Below are 22,590 nucleotides of genomic sequence, written 5' to 3' on the forward strand. Positions count from 1 at the left end.
CATTTTATTTATTTATTTTAAAGATTTTATTTATTCATGAGAGACCGAGAGAGAGAGGCAGAGACAGGCAGAGGGAGAAGCAGGCTCCATGCAGGGAGCTTGATGTTGGACTCGATCCCGGGTCTCCAGGACACTTGGTTCCGGGATTCCAAGATCACTCCCTGAGCCGAAGGCAGACGCTTAACCACTGAGACACCCAGGAGTCCCTATTTTGAGGGTAGGCTGTTGTAACAAGAATTAGAGATTTCCCAGGTACCCTTTACCCAGTTTCCCCCAGTAAAACTTCAATAGTATCACATAGAAAAATACCAACACAGTCAAGATAAAGAACATTTCCGTTGCCACAGGGATTTCTTCCCCTTTTGTAGCCCTGCCTATTTCCACGCCTGTCCCCATCATTAGTGGCAACCACTAATTTGTTCTCCATTTCTTTAATTTTGCCATTTCCAGACTGTTATGTAAATGTAATCACACTCTGTAACTTCTTGGGACTGTTTTTTTTTTTTCACTATTATATGGAGATTTATCCAGGTTGTGTATATCAACAGTTAGTTCCTTTTATTCCTGAATAGTATTTGTTATTATAAAAAAAAAGATAATTATTTTGCAATATATACATATATCAAGTCATTACATTGTGTATTTTACACTTAAATTTTATCTATCTGTTTTATCTCAATAAAGTTAGGGGGGAAATGGCATTGTAAAATGAAAAAAATCAACAATAAAATATAATGCCAGGAACTAAAATGTTTCATTTTATTATGGGGGGGAGCTCTATATCTTAGGGATACTGAAGGATTTTCACATGAAATGAGGTGATGCCTGGGATTTGCTTTAAAATCTGAGGGAGAGTTATAAATGAATCCTGATTTCTATATGTTAGTAATTGTTGAAGCTAGATCATAGGTACCTGGGGTTCAATATACTATTTTACCTGTTGTGTGTTAGAAACTTTCCATTATCGAAGGTTTAAAAAATGACAGTATGAGCCTCTTTATAGAGAGGTGGAGCTAGCTATAAGAACTAAAAGTTGAACCAATAAATAAAAGGTGTAGGGAAGGGTGTGCTTCTCATCATAAGCTTTCCTGTGCAATGTGATTTGTTGCTATGTACATGAATTGTTTTAAAATAATTTTAAAGCTATTCACAGGAAGCAAATTAAGTATTGTTTATGCAAACAAAAGACAAGTATTTACATCTATTTAGTGATCTCCTTCGCTGAGAAGAACTGTTGATGATTCTGGAGTGATTGGAATCACTTTGGGGATAGTATGTTCAGTTGTCCTTTATCTGCCTCAAGTCTTAATACGAGCCTAACCGTTTGTAATCAGTGGCTTCCCTAGGATTCCAGTGACATGCAGCTTTTTTATTGCAGTATAAAAGCAAGGCTGTTTTGTATTGGAACAAATTTAAATTCTGATAAGATTTTAGCCTTTGCAGATGAAACCTTCTAATAGGCAAGCAATATTAGAGGTATGTTCATGACAGAGTGCAAGTGCTTTAATAATCTTTGGTCTTTTCTCGGTTGGTGTACTACTGGCCCATAACAATGAAAAAGCAATATTAGTTTTTCATTATGTGTAGCAAATTTTATGAAGTTTTAAATATACCTTTTCTTTTACATTTATTCATTCATTTGTTCATTCTTTTTTATCGGGAAGTCATTGTGTTTCGGGAAGTGTTGCAGGTATGGGAGACATCTTATATGAACAAAGATGTCCAAAATCTTGCTAGAAGGGTATTTTCTGTACCTGTGAATCCCAAACTATTCTAGAAGTTATAACTGATGACAGTGACCATAGGGTATTAACTGTGTAGTACCTGTGTCACACAATAACACTAAGCATACTTTGGAATCAAAAAAAATTTTCCCTATATTCCCATAGTAGTAGGAAGGAATTAAAAAAAAACAAGAATAGCTGACACATAGCTCTTCTGTGTATGGCTCAAGCCTTATTTTAACCATTTCACTTATATCAACTAACAATATTCGCTGCAGTAGTGTGTGCCGGTGTGGTTTCCATTTTGCAGAGGAGGGGGTATAGAGAGGTGAGGTAACTTGCCTAAGATCGCAAAACAGTTAGGTGACAGAGTCAGGCATCTGGCACCAGAGGTCGTGTGTTCTCTTTCACAGCTCATCTGAGGAGCCCAAGTTAAGATTTTTTCTTTTGGTTTCCACATCCATTGACCAAGCTGTCATTTCCCCAACTGTTCATGGAATCTCAACAGATGTTCCATAAGTGTGTGTGTGTGTGTGTGTGTGTGTGTGTGTGTGTGTGTGTGTATTTCATGGAAAAATAGTTAACCCAGCATTTCCCTAATGTGTATGAAGATTATTTATACTGAGGACTTCTCATAGAATTTAACGTTGAATGTATATTGTAAATCACCAAGAGAAACATTTATCTTGTACAGTTCTAAAATTATTTTTCCATGGAATGTCTTATTTTGTTTTGTTTTTACAGGATATCTATACATATCTCAGGGAACATTCAGTTCTGTGCCATTTTTGTACTCTTGAATATCATCTGTTCTTTCACGTCATCAGTTTATATGCTTTCACCCAAATAATCTTTCTTAAATGTAAAATCAAATGTTGTCATTCCCTGAATCACCGTGCAGTGAACCTTCATTGTTTTCAGGCTCATACTCATTGCATACAAGGGCCTTGCTTGCCTTGGGGAGCAATCTTGAAAGCCCCCTGTAGGCCACATACCAATCTGAGTCCATAGAGAGCCTGTCATGGTTTGTATGTATTACAGTTACTTGCCCTTAGACTGGGAGCCCCTTAAAGACCACATCCTGTTTGTTTTTTGTTTCCTATCTAGCCAGTTACTACATGTACATAGTGGTTTCTCAATAGATGTTTGCATGGATTCCGTTTTCTGGCAGCTTTAATTGCTGAAAACATGTTCCTTATGTTGACCTAAAGTCTAGTTCTCTCCAATATTATCACACTGAGTGTACTTCTTTTTGTTCATAACAATACAGTGTTTGAGTTTCACTGAAGTCTTTTCCATATGGAACTTTTTTTTTTTTAACAGAGAACATTAGTTCTCAGTTGCTAACATGGCAGTCAAAATTGAATTTAATACTACATTCCAGATAGTATTAGAACAGTTTCAATTTTTTATGGAAACCCACATGTCCATAGTTATTACCAGACCATTGTCTGTCATCTTCTACTTGTGCTTGTTAACCCATCTCATTTTGACCTACTCATTTCAATTTTGGTTAAATCATCTTTTGTTTGAAGTAGTTCAGCTAGCTTTGTGTTATCTTTTAACTTTTATGTATGCATCTGTTGTTTCTTCTTCCAAACCTATGAGCAGAGGACAGTCTCCCATAGTTTCCAGTAGATACCTCATTCTAGGTTAATCATGAGTCATTCTATAACTATATCTGATTTACAAATATCTCATGTCTTAAGTCTGTCAGCTTTACAGCATCCAATCTATCTCTCACTTACCCAGAACTTATTTTGGCAAATGTTTTGTGGAAATGTAGACCATTAGTTACCATATAATCTGTAAACTGAGTTCTGCTTCGTATTCTGTTTGACTTCGTATGAACTACCCAGGCACCCATGCCTGACTCAGAATTTATAAAAATTTATTTTTTTTAAGATTTTTATTTATTTATTCATGGTATATGTGTATGTGTGTGGGTGTGTGTGTGTGTGTATATATATATATATATATATATATATATATATATATATATATAGAGAGAGAGAGAGAGAGAGAGAGAGAGAGAGAGGGAGGGAGAGGCGTGCACAGAGACAAAGAGACATAGGCAGAAGGAGAAGCAGGCTCCATGCAGGGAGCCTGATGTGGGACTTGATCCGGGGACTCCGGGATCACACCCTGAGCCAAAAGCAGATGCTCAACCACTGAGCCACCCAGGCATCCCAGAATTTCTAAAATTTTAAATGGCATAACTAATCTCAGGTTTTTCTGTAAGAATTAATTAAAGGTTCAGAAGTTCAATGGTGCGACGTCTTTCCCAATTACGGCATTTTACTACATTTCACAGGCTTTAAAAAGTTGCAGGAAGAAGAAAGCAAAGAGAAAGAAGAGTGTTCAGAAGTCTTTATATGGGGAAAGAGACTTCGCTTCGAAGAAGCCGCTCCTCAGTCCTATTTCCGAGCTGCCTGAGCTCTCCGAGGGGATGCCTGCCACTCTAGGCGCCGGAAGGATGTGTTCAGGTATCCTGCTCTTTTCCTGTTGATATTTTTGTCTTCTCCATCACTTTCTTGCTGTTGCACCCTCTTTTGCCTTTTTCCCATTCACTGTTAAAGAGCATATAAATAAAAATAACAACCTTCTGTCGTACTACCATGAGATTTTGAAGTTAAGGAAGCAGTAGTTGGTAACTTTTACCCTCATCAGAAACTGATGGAAACTCTGGATCTTCTCCCCAGAGAAACAAAGACACAAGATAGTACAAGTACATATAATTTTAGGGGAAATAATTTCCTTCCATCCTTTCTCTTTTTAAAGCATTTTAATGTTTTGATTTTTTTATAGCATGCTGTTAAAGTAAAATGAATTCTGTGTGGTGTTATGGTCCATCATGAAAAGTAAACAAGGTGATGGCTCAGTAACAGATGGACCAAAATTTAAAAAATAATAATTGCCCTATGATGTTCAGTAGAATTGGCACTGCCAAGCATCTATTAGAAATAACATTTATGAATTGAACTTGATTACCTTGAAACAGTTATGTTGGCAAGCAAAGATTAAGTCAGTTGACATCCTAGTTAGATAAAAATTGGAGTTACATCTGTTTTATAGTGCCTGAGTTTTAAGATTGACTAAATCATGCTGCAATTAATAAGAGTATGTGTTCATTTGGTGTGTTAATTTTGTATAGAATAATTTCTAAAAATAGCTGTCTTTGTCAGTCATCAAATGTATATAGCCTGCATTCCATTTGCAATATATCTATAGGATTTATAATAGATCCTAGGATGAATACAGTATATGCCACCTTGGACTGTTGGCTTCCACCTGCTTCTTAACTTCAGAAAAGCACAGAGTTAAAGCACACACAGGTAGCCCATCATCACCTACGCTCCTCCAGCCCCTGGGCACCATCGACACCCCAGCCGCTTTATGTACTGTGTCTTGAGACAGGGGGTTGGCCACTTCACCTCTTTTTAATCTGGCCCCAGTGCTGCTTAGCCTTTAAGATTTAGCTCCACTAGCTGCCTTTCAGGGAGAGTCTTTGTTCACACTGCACCTTTACCGTCTAGTTTGTAATGTTCTATCTGCCTCCCTCCCTTGCAAGTTGCAGTCACATTGACACTGAAGACCAAGTCTTATTTCATTATATCTCCAGTTCCTGACAGGAGTTTTTCCAAAGATGTTTAAATGATGACTCTTAGTGTATGTTTTCCATCTTGCATCTTATTAGAGAACTTCTTCTTAAAAACACCTCTGAAGGATTATTTTTTTCTCTATCCAATGGAGTCATGTTTTAAAGGTTTAAAGCAAATTATTCTTCCTCCCTTTTCCATTTCCCCCATCCCTTTCTTTTTTCCTCCCTCCATCCCTGATCCCTGTGTTTCTTCCCTAGCATGTCAAATACATAAACATTGATTTTTAAAGTTGAATGAAAAGCCCAAGTGACATATCAGTTGGTTGCCACCAAGTGGACCCTCTGTTAATCTCTGCCTCATGTGACCTGATTTTAAGTACCTAAATCATGAAATACTGGTTTTTAGATTTTTAGCTCAGCTGATGATTTGTATACCCTATAGTTCTGTTTTTGTTTAAAATATTTTTTATACTTATTTGGCCATTTAAAAACTTTACTCTCTGAGATAACAAGAGAGATGGGATCCAGTAGTACTGAGTACTGAAAGCCTGAATTTTTACGCTGTGTTACACAGCTTAAAATCTTAAAAAAATATTTGTTTTAGAGAGAGCGTGCATACATGGGAACTGGGGGAGGGGCAGAGGGAGAGGAAGAGAATCTTAGGCAGACTCCCTGCTGAGCACAGAGCCAGACCCCAGGCTCCATCTCATGACCCTGGTATCATGACCTGAACCAAATCAAGAGTTGGAGGCTTCACAGACTGAGCCACCCAGGTGCCCCATTTAAAAAAAAAAAAAAAAAATATATATATATATATATTATATTAAGATTTATATATATATATATATATTAAGATTTATCTATTTAAGGCTGTGTTCCATAGCTTTAAAACCTCAATGGTGTTTCTTTCACCTGTGTGATGTGACACAGGGTGTCAGAAACACTGGGCACCTCCGCCTGGCATATCTTCCTAGGGTCTGACTTTGAGATTGAGGTGGAAGGGACAGAGTTTTTAGGATATTGAAACAAAGCTCTATGTGACAGTATAGTGCAGTTTAAATTATATTAATTTTAAACACAGGGCCTAAGACCTAAGTGTCTGCAGAAGTACCCTCAGATCTGCCAGAATTCCAAGTTTTCTTTTCTCTATTTCAGGGGAAATGTAGCTAGAAAAGTTTCAGAAGCACGGCGGTGCCCACTTTCAGTGATTCATTTTTTGTGAAATGGGAAATGTGGCCGCCTTGTGCTGATTGACCTTGTAGTGTGGAAAGTACATTACAGGAAGCAATTTGAGATACACTTCTCATTTTCATGGTCTGAGATTATGTACTTTATCCACTCGTGTATTAAATACATATTTTCTTAACCTGTGGCTTGGAGAAGAACTAGAAAGGAAAGAGCAAGATGACAGATGGGGGCAAGTACAGGGCAGCATTTGCTAAGTCTTGTGAGTTTTGAAAGCTTAACACAGAATAGATGATATGGCACCTGTTTGATATGTTGACTTTTATTTCCATTGTTACTTTTTAGTGAGACTTAAACTTATTTACATCCCTTAGATGATTTCAAATCCAACGGTGAACTTGAAGAAGAACTTGAAGAAGCAAAGCCTCCTAAAGGAAAGACTCTTTTGCCCCAGAGCCCCGAAGATTTGCAGATGAATCAGGGCTTTAATAAATACGATCTGTCTGCATTCTGCAGCTCTTACACCAAAAGTTCCTTGTCGCTTATTAACTCTGCTTTAGATCAAGATTTAAACATAAATGCTGTAGCAACTAGTGAACCTAAAATAATTCCAAAAGCAGAAATTAAGTCAGAAGGTGCACATGAACTGAAGGCGGGCCCTGAGAGCGAAAGCAGTCATGCTTTTTGTGCTTCTGTGACCGCAGAGCCCCTGGCAGCCGATGACGCAGAATCCAATGTTCTCCTGCCGTCTCAGGAACTGGCTACTGCCAGTCAAAATGTGGAAAACATTTTCCAAATCTTTAAAATTTCAGAAGATGTAAACATAAAGTATGAAAAACAGGATGACTTTTTCATAGCTACAGAAGGAAAAGTGCAGACCATGCATTTAACGTCTGACTTCCAGAATGAAGAGGTCTTAATCAACAACGTAAAAGAAAGTAAAAGTCCGAGTGCAGGTTTGAGAAGAAACTTCATAAAAGGTAGAAGTGGCACTGGTATGCGTGGTGGAGAAAAGAAGCACAGAAGGCGCTCTTCATGTTATTCCGATGGGCAGAGTTTATATTTGGAAGAAAATGGAAATCACGAATCTCCCTACCTTGCGAGCAGCTCTGTAGAAATTGGTCTAGAAAATTCTGAACTGTATAAAGATTTATCTGACTCCATCGAGCAAACCTTTCAGAGAACAAACGGCGAAACAAAAGTAAGACGCAGCACACGGCTACGGAAAGATTTGGAAGATGAAGGGCTCGTGTGGATTTCACTTCCATGTCCTTCCACTTCCTGCACTTCCCAGAAAACGAAAAGGAGAACGATATGTACAGTTGACAGCAGAGGATTTGGAGGCCTGTCCCTCTCTAAAGAAACTGTGTCTTCTGGACAGAAACCGAGTATGCCATTCCCGGTATCAGGTAAAGAAAACAGAGAGGGCTTTGCTGCTGGTTCTTCCAGTTTACCTGGAAAGAGGAGGAAGAGTGTCTGCACATCTGTGCTCGCAAATACAAGAGATACTACTACTCAGGCAAAATGCTACAAAAGAAGAACCTCTCTCAGCCAGAAGGGAGAGAGCTCTCCGAAGGACTTCCAAAGAATCGAACATGTCCAGGAACTAAAGCAGTAGCTGGCATTTCCTACAGAACGCAGGGCAGCAGAGAAGGTAACCATCCGTGCTCAAAAGATTCATTCATTCCAGTTCATGTCCCTTGTTCAGCTTCGGTGTTTTAAAAGCTTCAAATAAAATCATTTGAGTTGAACTTATTTTTAAGTAGAAGTAAATTATTTTCTTCATTGAAAAGGAAAACATTCTATTTAATATTGTTCTTCTCTCCCCAAATAGTACACACTTACTGAAGCTTTCACATTGCCACATGTTCACTGAAGCGTTTAAGTCTCTATTGCAAAAACACAAACAAACAAAAAAAAAACCTTGTCTTTTAGAATTGACTCATTCTGTCTGGATGAGAAGCGTTTAAAAAACAAAATGATAGAATTAATGTAATTTTGTGAAGATGGAAGGTAATACAAGGTTAAAAACTGTTAGAAAAAGAGAAAAGATGTGTTTTAAAATGCAAAAAAAAAAGGTTAAAAAATGTTAACAGGAAAGATGGAAATCATAAGACGTTTTAAAGTTGAGAAGCTTTAATTTACTTTGTCTCAAATGAAAATTTTGTATTAATAGGTTAAAACCAAAACTTAAACATGGCACCTTGGAAAATTCCTTCAATAATCAGAATATTATAAATCTAGCATTCTAAAATGAATATTTAGTTTATGAATAAATACGGTGAAAACATTCTGTTCTTCAAAAAAGCCTCTTACATGGTTTGTGGGGTGGGACATGCAGGTTTGGTTTTTGGTGAAAACAGAGCAGTTTAGTTGATCATTCCAGTTAGTCACATTTAGGATTTATTCAAAGAAACCCCAAATTACTGATTTGGGAATTAATTCATGGTTCTTGATTAAAAAAATTTTTTTCTTTTTTTTTTAATCCAGAAACTCCTATGAAAGGGCCCTGGAAAATTAGGTTACTAACACAAAGATGGTGGTAGATGGCTGATTTTTTATTTAATCTGGCCTTTTCCAGCAGTTCTCTTTATTTCACGATCTCAAGTACAATCACTTGTCTTGATTTTCCAGTTACATTTCAGCAGCGTCCTCTCCTGTTACCCTTTTGATGACAGCAGTTTGAAAATCTAAATTGCTATATATCTGGAATTTGTGAATGCACATAAATCATTGTATCATTAAACAATTGTCTTTGAAATCCTTTAAATCATTAAACTCTCCGTCTCCCTGATAGCAGAAACATGTTAACAAATAGAGCTCTCTATAAATAACACAACAGGGAAGAAAGCTCCTGCTGAGTGCCCATTTCCCCCGCCTCAGATAGAGACTATTTGTTACCTTCTTGGCACCAATAGGTCTGGAACTCCTGCTGTTAAAGACTAAATGTATTTTACATTAACACTCAAAGTGATCCCCGATTTCTTCAGCTAAAGGCTGGATTGTTTTAAAAATTCTTTTATCTTTACACGTAAATTATTTATGGGCTTTTTCCCTCCCCGTTTATAGTTTGGTATAGTTGGCAAATCTCTACCACTGAAAACTGAAAATAACACCCCACACACACACTCCCCTCAGCAAAACGAACTATTCTGAAACTTTTTGGTTTTGGTAATTTAGAAAAGAACAAAAACTTTCAGAAACATACAATGTTAAGGGTCCTGTTTTTTAAAAAGCTTTTTGTTCTCTTCCTTTCATGTGAAGGCTAAAACTACTGGTATTTTTTTTCCTCCCCTTGTTGCTGTATGATGATGTGTGATCTCCCTTGTATTTGGATTTTAAGAATCTCACCCGCTTTGTTCTGTTTCTCAAACCGTGCTAATTGCGGACAAGGGACACATTTGATATGTGGGTTTTTTTTGGCTTGAGTTTTTAAATGTTAAATTCTTGTTTTCTGGCATCTCCAGTTAAGAATGTAAACACTTGATGTATTTTGTTAGTTTTGGGATGTATCAGCATAAATGTTCTGTTGATTATCTGTAAATAACAAATAGTTTTCCTAAAAAGAAGAGGTCTGAGAAATCAAACCAATTGGGACATAATTTTATCCACTGTCTCATTTGTATTCCTAAGATTTGTGAAAAGTTAATTATTTCTGTACTTGATCATGCTTGCTTGTTTTTAGCTGTTTCTGTTCATTAACGGTCGGATTGGAAAGTGGGCTTTGGAAGAGTTTGTTCTTGCCTTAATCTTTTTTTACTGCAGCAGCCCATCGCTCCTGTCGATGCTTGTTTGCTCCAGAAGGTGGCAGCATGACATCTGGATACATTAACTTGGAGCCCGGGCAGCCCTTCGTTGTTGCTGTGGGTGCTTCTCTGTCACTTTAATTTTCACCCATTTTTATCATGGGAGTGATATGTGTCTATTGGAAAAAAGTGGAGAACTGTACACCATTCCAGACTGTCTCCCTGCAGCCACACCTGCCCCTCCCCAGCTTTCCGTGTGAACACTGTTAACAACTGGCCTACGTCTTCCAGACCTTTGCTTGTATACCCACAAGTGTAGGTTTTGTTGTTTTCTGATGGGATCACTATAATGTGCCGTTCTGCAGCTTGATTTTCTTATTCACCAAAACACCAGGATTGAGCTTCCATGTTGTCATGGGGAATCCTAGTGCAGCCTCAGTCTTTTGAATCCCTGCAGAGTCATACACTCTGCACGTCTATAACTTAGTTAGCCTCTCCTTACTAACGAGTCTGGTTGTCTCCACTTTTTTGTGATTGAAAATTACGCCACACTGGACTTGGGTCAAAAATATCCCTAAGACAAATTCCTTGAAATTAAAATTAAATGGATATCAAGTTATCTTCCCTGGTTCATACGTGATAGAGTTTTTCTATAAACATTCTGGCATGAATTTCCTTCATTCCGCCATCACCTCAGTGCCAGTTTGCTTCCTTTTTCTCTTGCTCTTTCTCTTCCCCATGGCATTTGAGCTGTGGAGTGGAGTGTGGGGCTTAAGACTTAGCACGATAAGGAGGAAATGGTTATTAGTGCCTGGTTCATGCTTTAGATTGGAAGAACTCTTTTTTTTTTTTTTTTTTGAAATCAGACTTATTGAGGTGTAATTAACTATAATAAACTATAGTGAAGTTTACCTTGTTAAATGTACAGTGTGAATTTTGGCAAATTCATACAGTCCTAGAACAGCTGCCACCGTTACATAAGAGAACACTTCCATCACCCCAGAACACCTCTTACCTCTTTGTTGCCGTCAGACCCTCTGTCCCCCAACCCCAACCTCTCACAACCACTTAGCAAATTTCTATCCCTCTAGTTTTGTCTTTTCCACGGTGTTGTATAAATGGATATGAGCTATATCCTTCTGTGTCTCTTTTGAAATTTAGCAAAATGCCTTAGAGATTCATCTATGTTTTATGTTATAAGTAGTTGATTCCTGTTTCTCACTAAGTAGTAAAAGTCTGTTTAATGGATGTACCAGTTTTCTTTACTCATTCACCAATGGAATGGATATTTGGATTGTTTGGTTTTTTACCATTACAAATAAAGCTGCTATAAACATTCACAGATGGACTTTTTTTCTTTAAACACATTTTCATTTCTCTTGGGCCAATATCTAGGAGTGGGGATTCCTGGGGTGTGTGGTTGAGATATGTTTAACTTTTTGAGAAACTGCCAAACTTTTCCATTGTGGTTGCACCATTGTGCGTGCTCACCTGCAACACATTCAATTGCTCCACATTTTCACCAGCACCCAATGTTGTCTTTTTCATTTTAGAATTCTCTGTATCCCTAACAGCTAAAAATGTAGAACATCTCTTCCTGCACTTGTTTGCCATCCTTATATCCTCTTTAGTGAAGCGTCTATTCAGATGTTTCTCCCACGTTTTATTTATTTATTGATGTTTTCCTATCGAATGAAAGAGTTCTGTGTATATTTGGATACAAATTCTTTTTTTTTTTTTTAAGATTTTATTATTCATGAAAGACACAGAGAGAGGCAGAGACACAGGCAGAGGGAGAAGCAGGCTCCTCACAGGGAGCCCGATGTGGGACTTGATCCCAGAACTCCAGGATCATGCCCCCAGCTGAAGGCAGGTATCAACTGCTGAACCACCCAGGCATCCCTGGATACAAATTATTGGATGTATCTTGCAGATATTTTTCCCCAGGTGTGACTTGTCTTTTTATTTCTTAGCACTGTCTTTTAATTTCAGTGTAATCTACAACTATCTTTTTTCTTTAATGGCTCATGCTTTTGTGTTTTATCTAAGAAATCTTTGCCTAATTCAAAAACAAAGATTTTCCCCTGTGTTTTCTTGTAGAAGTTTTAGAGTTTTAGCCCTCAGGTATTAGATGCATTTTGAATTAATTTTTGTATATTATGTAAGGTCAGGGTTTTTTTTTTAATGGAAATTATTCACCATTTGTTGAAAAGATTATACATTTTTCATTGAATTTCTGTGACACTTTTGTTAAAATTGTTTGACCTTATATGTACAAGCCTATTTCCGGACTTCATTCTTTTCCATTGATCTCTGTTCTTAAACCAACATCACAACATCTTGATTACTATGGAAGGCTTTTTTTTTTCTTAACTATGATTTTTATCATAGTTTATATTTAAAAGTTATTTTTTTGTGAGGCCAGTAGAAGCAAAAGATTGACCAACCAATTCTATCTGGAGCCTACAATTATACCCAGACTTGCATTACCATTTAGGGGAAAGAATCAATAATAAGCTATCAGAAATATAGGAAGGAAACAAACTTCATTGAGTCCGTGTACATTCAGCCCAGTGCCCTTGCTCAGTTCATGATTCTAAATTGTCACCCTGAGCCCCACTGTAAGATTTAGTCATTGAGAAAGAATTCTCTTTTTGAACACTACCATATAAAATCGGCAAGAAAATAAAGAGAATTGGATTAAAATAAGGTTCAAAAGTCTTTGCCAAAAATATTAAATTATAAATCTGATTCATTTCTTCTCATAAATAAAGTTTTTACTATAGTTTGGTTTTTGGTTTTGGTTTTAAAAACTGCCACTACCTTCACTCATAAAGTAGCCTTAACATTTGAGAATTATTTCTTAAGCATAGGAATATTTTCCTGCACCAGGTCACCCTAAGTAGACAGATTGTAGATTCAATAATATGTATGCCAGGCATTAATTTCTAATGTGATCACTCTCTTCAAGATACTCCATTTTCTCTAAGGGGCAGAATTACAGTCCAGGGTGATTTGAAAGGAACATTTTGGTACTCTCAAGTGATACCACCTGGAGATCAGGTAAGTTTGATTTCTTTCTAGAAGTGATGCTTGAACAAAATTTACTAACAGGAGTTTTAGAGGAATGGGGATCCAAAAGGCATATTCTTTTCCAAATGTGATTATCTTAATTATTTTGTAATTTCTGCAATTTTTTTGCTGTGTTGAGGCAATGTAAGTTGTCTTCATCTCATACACATTTTTGCTTTCAGTATTTTTCTTAAATTTCCCATTAGATTCTAACCTATGAATAAATCTGGACAAAGCTTGGATTTGAAACTAGAGAGTATGAACGTACATAACAAAGTTTTAAAGAAGTCTCTCCTCCTTGAATGCTGATGCATTTCTGTCTTTTGTATTACCAGATTTCTTGGTAGTGTGTCAAAGGGTTGACCCGGGACTTGGAATCCATGATCAAGTGAACAGAACTGCAATGAAATTAAATCACAATAAGTAATTGTACATGCCAAAAAAAAAAAAAAAGTGTTGGGTGTTTCCTGTTTTGTTTTGTGGTTGGTTTTTGTTGATGGTCATGGTGTGTTTTTTTTTTTAACCTTTAATTTATTGGAGATTATTCCCCCCCCCCTTTTTTTCTTTTTTTCTTCTTTTTTTTTTTTTTTGAGACTATTTCATAACCTTAACTTGGCTCTAGAACAGATTAATTACCAATGTACTGTGGCCTAACAATTTCAAATTTGTCTACTGTTGTACTGGTGTGTTCATCTTTGTACATTCTTTGATGCTTCTCGTTTTTTATTAAATCATGATACAGACTGCAAGTAACATAATAGCTTTGGTGAGAAGATGAGTAATTACTGCCATTCTCCTGATACATAGTTTTGTCCCACATCTTCAACCAAAATCCTACTTAGCCTGGGGGTGACCTTAATTTTAAGATTTATTAGGACTTTGGAAATTATAGGATACTGAGAAGCAAGTGTTTTCTGGAGCTGCAATTTGTAGATACCATAAGTGTTATATCAGTTATATGAAAATGGGGAATACATGAGCATGCACACTAAAGAAAAATACCAGTTTGCATTTTCTAAGGGGCAGGTTGGGATGTCCAAAATATCCAAAGTCCAGTTGTAGAGCAGTTTTCTTAAGGCTTCCTTCTCATCTGTCCACAACATACACAGTGTCTGATAAATGGTTTAATTTATATTAATCTGTGAATAAAAGTGGCCTGTGAAGGTGCAAACAGCTGGCATTTTGGTTTTAGATGTAATTTAAGAAAATTCCAATTACATATTTTTTAGAGTTCCAAATTCCTGAGGGTATTTGTGAATTTTTAAGCTCTGAAATGTCAAGATAGCTCTTATATATACTTATTACGTATAATAATTTTTTTATTCTATGGCTTTACTTACCTAACTTAACATTTGCTTTTTAAAAAAATTTTTTTCCCACTTGTTTGAATGTTAAATATGGTGATTTGCTAGTGACATTTCTATTTTTTGCTGCTTAAAAACAAACTACATTTCCAGTGTTGTGGGGTCTGGTAAGCATGAAGTAAACGTCAGTTTTTTTCTCTCTCTAGGCATATCAAATAACTGCTAAGTAGCATCAGGTGTTTGCAAAAATAGGTTCTTCCACATGTATGGCCCAAACAGTGACATAATTTTTGTTTAGTATAAAATTGGTGTCAAACTGTTGAAACTTGATAGAGAGCAAAAGGATTTTTCGGTTCAAGTAAGTTTGGTTAAGATGCCAGGCACTTGGATGTAAAGTGTGTGATTTTTATGCCTAACATTTGAACACGGACAATGTGTTCATTTTCTAATTGTTCATAACAGAACAACAATCCAAAACCACCAGTCTTTTTCTTGTTTTAAGTACACGTTGGGAATGAAGATTTCAGAAGTATTCCCTAACTCAAACCTGAAAAACCTGGTGTTGGTCTTGGGTGATTTCCAGTGACCCTGTGACTCCCTTCTTCCTGCCCCCTGTGTAGATTTGGAACTGGGCAGCCATTTTTGTTTTTGGAAGGGAAAGGAGACAGATATAATGAATGGCTTTTATTGTGCAATATTTCAAACTCTCTTGAATGCATTCGAATGGGATGGAAAGTGTTCTGCCCTATGTCATAGCCAAAACAAACAAAACATATTCCCTAAACCTGCATGTGTGTTTTTCTCAAACTGGCAGTAGTTAGAGCTCTAGCTCTCAAACAAGAATTTGGTTTGACAATTTTTAGCCCTTGTTCAACTGAGAATTAGGATAGGTCACAGCCAAAGCAAATATTGTGGGGAAAAATTAATACACATATTTACAGCTTGCAGGTGGCTTTTTTTTTTCTTAAATGGTATTTGTCTTAAGTAATTGCATTTGTAGTAATACTTTTAAATAGGCTACCTTTTTTTGGCTGATATTTTTTAAATGAACTTCTCTCCGATAATAGTAACTCCAAATGTAAATAAATTCTACAGAGGTCCCCACAGAGTGATAAATGTTTGAATTTAAGTATTTAAACATTTAGAAAGACCACTAAGAATCTGAGAATTCTAGGAATATCAGACCCAGCAAATATGCAGTAAAACTCCCTTGATGGTAGCCTTCTATGGCCCCCGAAGAATTCCTTCTAGCGAGTATCAATGACTCCTTTATGATGATGCTTCCAACATTGTTTACTGACTCCAATAACTCCCTCTTAAGTATTCCCACCGTTTGGATCTGTGGGGAGAAAGTACTCTGCACAATCAAGATAATTCATTTTGTAATGCACCATTGTGCTTCATAACCCTGGCAAAATACATTTTTTATTAGAATAATAACTTTAAATTTATGGTCACCCGTGACCATGGTTTGTGCCTTAACCAAAGAAATACTGGAAACATAAATTTTTTGAGCCAGGCAGTCTGCCTCAGAAAATGGTAGCAAAGACTTCATTCAATCCACCTTTAGGTCCTTCCTTTGAAATATAAAATTCAAACTTTCATCAAATGTTTTATTGAACAATATCAGACATCTGTGCGAATGGACATAAGCCATTGGATAATTTCATTGACCGTTAACTTTTTGTACAATAAACACTCCAGACAGAACACTGCCTTCATCTTGCATTTCAGTTAGTAACATTGCATATTGACGCAAAGATAGCTATTTCCCAAGCACTGCAAAGTCCAATTGTATTCCTATCAAGCAGCCTGACTGGCATGTTCCAGACATAAATCACTGGAAGGAGCGGGTGCTTAGCGTGGTGCAGCGTGTCTGAATGGTGGGAAGTGGAAGGACCTCTGTGTTGGGTAAGTGCATCCACGAGGTCCACGGCTCTCAGGCTGTAGAGAAGCAAATATGAGTGTTACGGTGTAAGAGGGGAAGGGAGGAGGGTGAAGTGCAAACTTCTTGGTAAAAAAAATAAGCTGTTTTCCATTTTAAATGTTGCTCTAAGTTTTTCGACTTAAGTATTCAAACTTAAATGCGGATACATAGGGTTCTTTCACTGGGTATAGGAATAATTGGACACTGATCTATCGAAGTTCTACTATTTGTTTTTTTTACAACTCCGTGAGAGCTGAGGGATCCTTTTTTTTGACCTAAAACTAAGTAAGCTTATTGTAAGATTTTTAAGAATGTACATTTCTCAGTCAAATTGGAAACAATGTGCACTGTGGCTTCATTCCCCCCTCAGAAACCAGCTTTTCTTTAGGTACATTGCCTGAGCCTACCTGCCTTCTACTCATAACCCTTAATCAATAGGTTTTCACACTCCACTTTGTGAGCTGGTTTGGTTTTTTTCAACCCACATTTCAGTAAAACATACAAAACACCCTTCTGAGGTAGTCTATCTCTCAAAGTGCATAGCAAGACATAGGATGTTTTCCCATCTTATAAATAAGATGATCAAGAGGGAAGTGGTTTTCTCTGCCTACAGAGAGAGAGAGAGATGCAATAATAAGACCTGGAAAGATCGGAGGCCTTCTGATACCGGGCCCGTGGCTTATTTCACTTGCCTCAGCGGCCTCCTCCGTTTTCTACCTGCATGCTTAAGGAGGTCAGGCCATTTGGGTACTTGCTGGCTGTTCTTGTAAAAGTTTAGTTGGAGGAGCCCTTGAAATCAACAGCTACCATGGGGTTTTGAAGCCATCCAGACTCTCACAAATAATCAAAAGCTGCATCTCTCTTCTTAAAACGACGTGAATCATGAGTGTTGATTTACCATTTCTTCTATAATATATTTGGGGGCGGGAGGGGTGTGGAGGAGGAGAGGGGATCGGGAACAGGAAAGAAGCCAGAAGAAATAGCGTTTGAACCAGAAACCAGGACTGCATGTGCATTTAGATGCCAACACTTGGAACAAGCAGCACTCTCCACCAGACTCCTGAAGCATGTGCCCAGCGTCCCGCTGCTGTCCTGTAACCATCTGCCGGGATTTATATCCTGTATTTCCCCACGAGGGGCAAACAGTTCTGGCCGTACCCAGACCACTTCCGAGGCGTGAGTCCTTCGGACCTTTCCTGCCTTCCCTGCCGGCCGGTGCTCTGCCATCTGGGCAAAGCAAAGAGCTGTTACCGCCAGGCCAAAGCTGTAACAATATTAAGATGTTTTCCTCAACCTTGTCCCCAGAAAGATACTCTCTTTCCAGAAGACTCTTCTCCCCTGGGCATTACATCATGAATTGATTCAGTTCTTGGAGGAAGAAATTGGACAAAATATAATAGATTACCTCCTGGGGAAACATACTTAGGTTGTTAAGTATTCCCACCAGAAAACTAAGAAACTGCTTATATATGACTGCTCTGTCCACATTTAACCTTTCACCTTATCGCGGCTGAGCAGGGTGCTTTTTTCTGTAAAGGTTTTTGTTTTAGCGGGGGTCAGAGAGAACATTTCGCCTTTATTTTTTTAAGGAATACAAGTATGCTTTGTCTTTGCCATCCCCTGGCCTACGCGAGTTTCCTGAGCCGGGGTGCGCCACCAGACCCGGGAGCAGACGAGGCTGCACAGCCGCAGAGGGCGTCCTTTCCAGGCAGAGGCTCTGGCTCCCAGTGGGCAGCGGGGAGCAGTGGGGGCACAGCTGGGCTGCAGGACAGTGGGATGCAGCTGGGTCGATTTAATTCTCCTTAAGGGTTTCTGGCCTCTCGGGCATCGTGGCCCAAGATGGAAAGACAGCCTCCCACGTGGAACTTTCAGGAGGCATCACCTGGGTCGTGTAGACAGCAAAGCCCTGCAAGGGGTATCTGTATTGAAGGAAAAGGATCGAGTTTCCTCTCTTCCTGGGAACCAGCTCTCGGAGAAGGATGTTTATGATTGATGAAGTGACTCCCATCCAACAAATAGCACAGTAACAAATGTGGGAGCTATTTTCTCTTCCAAGTTCAAAAGTTGGAGTGCAGGAGGGGCCGGGTAGGCTTGGCCATATACATTTGCTGGCTTTGGATTGGGGTAACTTGGAACAGTAAGCAGAGTGCATGGAAGAGCAGAGGAGCCGGAGGGACCGGTAATAAAGTAGAAAGCCTTTCATCACCACATGCCCAGCTGGTCACTGGAAGCCAGTCAGTATCCAGAGCCTCGTTAGCAGATTAGAGGACCATGCTAGGGAGCTGGCCGCCTCCACCGGCGGGATCACGGACGATCCCAGTTGGTAGGGCCAGTGTCCTCTTCTGAGGCAGAAGCAGCCAAACCTTGTCCATGAACCTCAATGACTGTCTTGTCTCATAAATCTCCAATCAGGAGATTAGTGCGGGCTCCCCGAGCACTGACATCTATTCCTTCATCCCATAGCCTTCCCAAAAGTCCTCCAGTGGCCCCAACCATGCTCCCGACTGTCAGCCTCAGGCTAGGCTCCCCCGAGGAAATAGGAACAGCCACCGTGCTGGGGTAAGATGCAGCCATGGGGGGAGCTAGGGAAAGGGGACACGGGACCTCTACTATTTGTGCAACTTCCTGCGAATCTGTCATTACAGTTGAGCCTTGAATGCCGTGGGTTTGAACTGCCTGAGCCCACTTATACATGGATTTCTTTTTTTTTTTTCTTTTTTTTTATACATGTGGATTTCTGACAATAAATCCATTACTAAAAGTATTTCCTGATTCTATTATTTTCTTTGTCTCTAGCTTACTGTATTAGGAGAATACAATCTATAACACACATAACATATACAATAGGTGTTAATCAAATGTTTGGGTATCCGTAAGGCTTCTGGTCAGCAGTAGGCTATTTGTAGTTGAGTTTTTTGAGAGTCAAAAGTTAATACATGGGGCAGCCCTGATGGCCCAGCGGTTTAGCGCCACCTTCAGCCCAGGGCATGATCCTGGAGTCCCAGGATCGAGTCCCACGTCAGGCTCCCTGCATGGAGCCTGCTTCTCCGCTGCCTGTCTCTCTGTGTGTGTGTTATGAATAAATAAAATCTTAAAAAAAAAAAAGTTAGCACATGGATTTTCAACTGGGTTGGAGGGAGGCAGTGCTGGCGCCCCTAATCCCTGTGTTGTTCAAGGGTCAACTGTGATAAGTTTAAAAACTTAAAGGACTTAGAACATTAACAGCAAAAGTGTCCATTAGTTACCTTATCTGTAAAATGGGCATGTTAGGGGTACCTGCTTTATGTGGGTGCTATAAAAATCAGTTAATACAGACATGATGCCCCTTGTTTTCTCATCCTTCTACACTTTCTTATTACGGGAGCCCATTTCCTTTCTCGTGTGTCTATCCACAGTGTTATCACTGTAGGGGTTTCTCACAGGGTCTTGTTTTACATGCTCTCATTATTATGCCCATATTACAAAGAAGGAAGCTGACTTTAAGGTGTTCATGTGACTTGCTCAAGATCACATAGCTACTAAGTGACAGAGCTGGAATTAGGAGTTTGCTGTGCTCTCAAGTCCATTCTCCTTTGAGGAAGATGCTGTAAATAGGCAAGGATTTGAAGGTGAGAATTTTCTCTGTGTTAGACTTGCTCATGTTATTAGAAATACCCCTGAGGGAAAGCTGATGCCCTCTACTCCAGATTACAGACACAAGGGTACCCTTTGCTCCATTTGGGGGGCATCTTCCCACTTCTGGTCTTGCTCTCATGTCCTTTGCCCATAGCCTCGTCCTACATGTCCTCCAAAGAAAATCAGTCCCTAAACTTCAACCACTGCACCACCTAATGCACCCCTCACTCCTAGTTTAGATGTTTCTGTATCAAAAGGGGGTTAGGGCAAGCGTGCGTAAGCAGCAAGGCTGTTGGTTGTGTAATCCTGCACTGAATGCACTGGCTTGCTAAAATTTCATATTATCTTACTCAAACCTTTCCCTAGGGTTTTCCTAGCCATGGAAATCAAATACAGGGATATTTTCATCACCCAAAATATATTCACCTATGATTTCACAGCAAGGGGTCAGGTGTGCACTTTAGCCAGAAAAAAGTAGGAAGTTTGGTAGAGGTTCTCTCTAGAGTCTGACAGAAGAACAGAGTTTCCATGAGGGGGTTCTTGTCCATCCTAAATCCAGTTCTGGGGATAGTTTGAGTAATATAGACTCTCCTCCATCCTGCTGGGCACCTCAACCCCAAGAAGAAATCTATCTGAGCTGCTGGCTGTCATTTGTGTCCAGAGACCCAGAAGGAGGAACTGGCACAAGTCCTGTGCCAAGGGCTTGGGGCAGCAAGTGCCAAAAGAAATGTTTAGTAAATGATCATTAATTACTAGACAGTGAGTAGAGCATACATTTAGTTGGCATGCTAGCTTTAAGCTGAGAGGCTGGTTAAAGTTAAGGGGGGGGTCCCTCCATCTCATTGCTCTGGTTCAGGCAGTGGTACCAAGATATTTCAGGGTGAGAATGGGAGCTTCCTTCTAAAGGAGTTAGTATCCAAATTTGGGGAGTGTTACCCTGCTTTCCCCAATAGCTTCTGCAACGGGAATTGGAGAAGGACGTTTTTAAACATTTATTTTATACTGCCTCATGACCCCATTTCCCCTGTATGTAATATGTGCCATGGGCAGTGACACCATAAAATGTCGGTTAAAAAATTTCCAGATATATATTATTTTGTGCTTGTGGTTTGGAAGCCTTGAGATACAAAGTGTATAAAACAATTTTAGAAAATTACAGAAGGATAGAGTGAAAAACAAAATAAGGACTATCTTTTATTATTTTCCTACCTTCTAACTTTGTATGTAAGGAAACTGATGGGAGGGGATTTGCAACCACTTGCCCACCACCTGCTAGGATAAGGTCTCCCAGATATAGGGCATTTGTCTATTCCCTCTCCATGTCGCTTTTGTGGGATCAATGATATTCTATCACCTAACCATGTTTTTACCTTCTTGAAATGACCACCAACTGGGCTTTCTCTCTCTTGTATGTTGACCACAGCAACAGGCTGGTCACATAACATATGTCATAGATGCTTGTTGAGGGATTGAGAGGCTGTACTATGCAATGATATACCTGCATTAGGTATTGAGACTCTTATTTCTGTTAGAAAAGCATGTAATCCAAAGTCATTCTACACGCTTGGGACAGATGTTGAGCAGGAGGGGCTGGCTAAGTCTCCTGCAATCATTCCAGTATTTCTCGAAGCATGCTCCACTCCAAACAAATCAGGGAACTTATTTAAAAGTGACAATAATTTTGTCCCATTTGAAGGTCAGCATTTTACCCAATGACAGTGTCCCTTTGACCCACTGTTTCAAGCAGCTGCTGGACCCTGAGACACAGTGATCTCAAGCTTCTTACGCTCTCTGCTCCCTAATCATTTTGTGAGATTTGCCTTTGATGCCAGTTGCCAGTGAGACCTCCGTTGAGTTAAGAGCAGGGGATTTGAAGTTAGTCCTGAGTTTGAATCTCAGGCCCCAGTTACTGTATTATTTGCTGAATTACATATCCTCTTGGGAACTCTCAGTTGCTGCATCTATAAAATGAGGGTAATAATATTTTCTCTTACAGGGATGCTTGGGTGGCTCAGCGGTTGAGTGCCTGCTTTCGGCCCAGGGTGTGATCCTGGAGTTCCCAGATCAAGTCCCATATCAGGTTCCCTACATGGAGCCTGCTTCTCCCTCTGCCTATGTTTCTGCCTCTCTCTCTGTGTGTGTGTCTCTCATGAATAAATAAATAAAATCTTTAAAATATATATATATATATTTTTTTTCTCTTACAGTAATTGTGAGGATTGGATTATGTAGTGATTATGTGTAAAGTTGTTTAGTGCTAGGCATACGATAGGGATTGAATAAGAGAATATTAATTTTTACTTTTCCTAACGTGATTTCAGACTTACAGAAATTTCAGACTTAAAGAAAAGTTAATAGAAATACTACAAATCGCCTTCACTAAGATTCCCAAAATACTAGTATTTTACTGTACCTG

The 22,590-nt window shown here is 38.9% G+C and overlaps 1 protein-coding gene across 5 annotated transcripts in view; it reads left to right on the forward strand.

Annotated features, from left to right (window-relative positions):
• CDCA2 (cell division cycle associated 2) overlaps positions 1-11,596 on the forward strand; it is a 52,589-nt gene extending 40,993 nt beyond the window's left edge. For all 5 annotated transcript variants that reach the window (XM_055300445.1, XM_055300444.1, XM_055300443.1 and 2 more), the window contains exons 14-15: positions 4,039-4,210; positions 6,885-11,596. In XM_055300445.1, the coding sequence (XP_055156420.1) occupies positions 4,039-4,210; positions 6,885-8,128 (1,416 nt within the window). In that variant the 3' untranslated portion in view covers positions 8,129-11,596. The remainder of the gene's footprint in view (positions 1-4,038; positions 4,211-6,884) is intronic.
• The last annotated feature ends 10,994 nt before the right edge of the window (positions 11,597-22,590 follow it).

This window comes from Nyctereutes procyonoides, unplaced genomic scaffold (assembly GCF_905146905.1).
Source record: "Nyctereutes procyonoides isolate TBG_1078 unplaced genomic scaffold, NYPRO_anot_genome, whole genome shotgun sequence".
Taxonomy (NCBI): domain Eukaryota; kingdom Metazoa; phylum Chordata; class Mammalia; order Carnivora; family Canidae; genus Nyctereutes; species Nyctereutes procyonoides.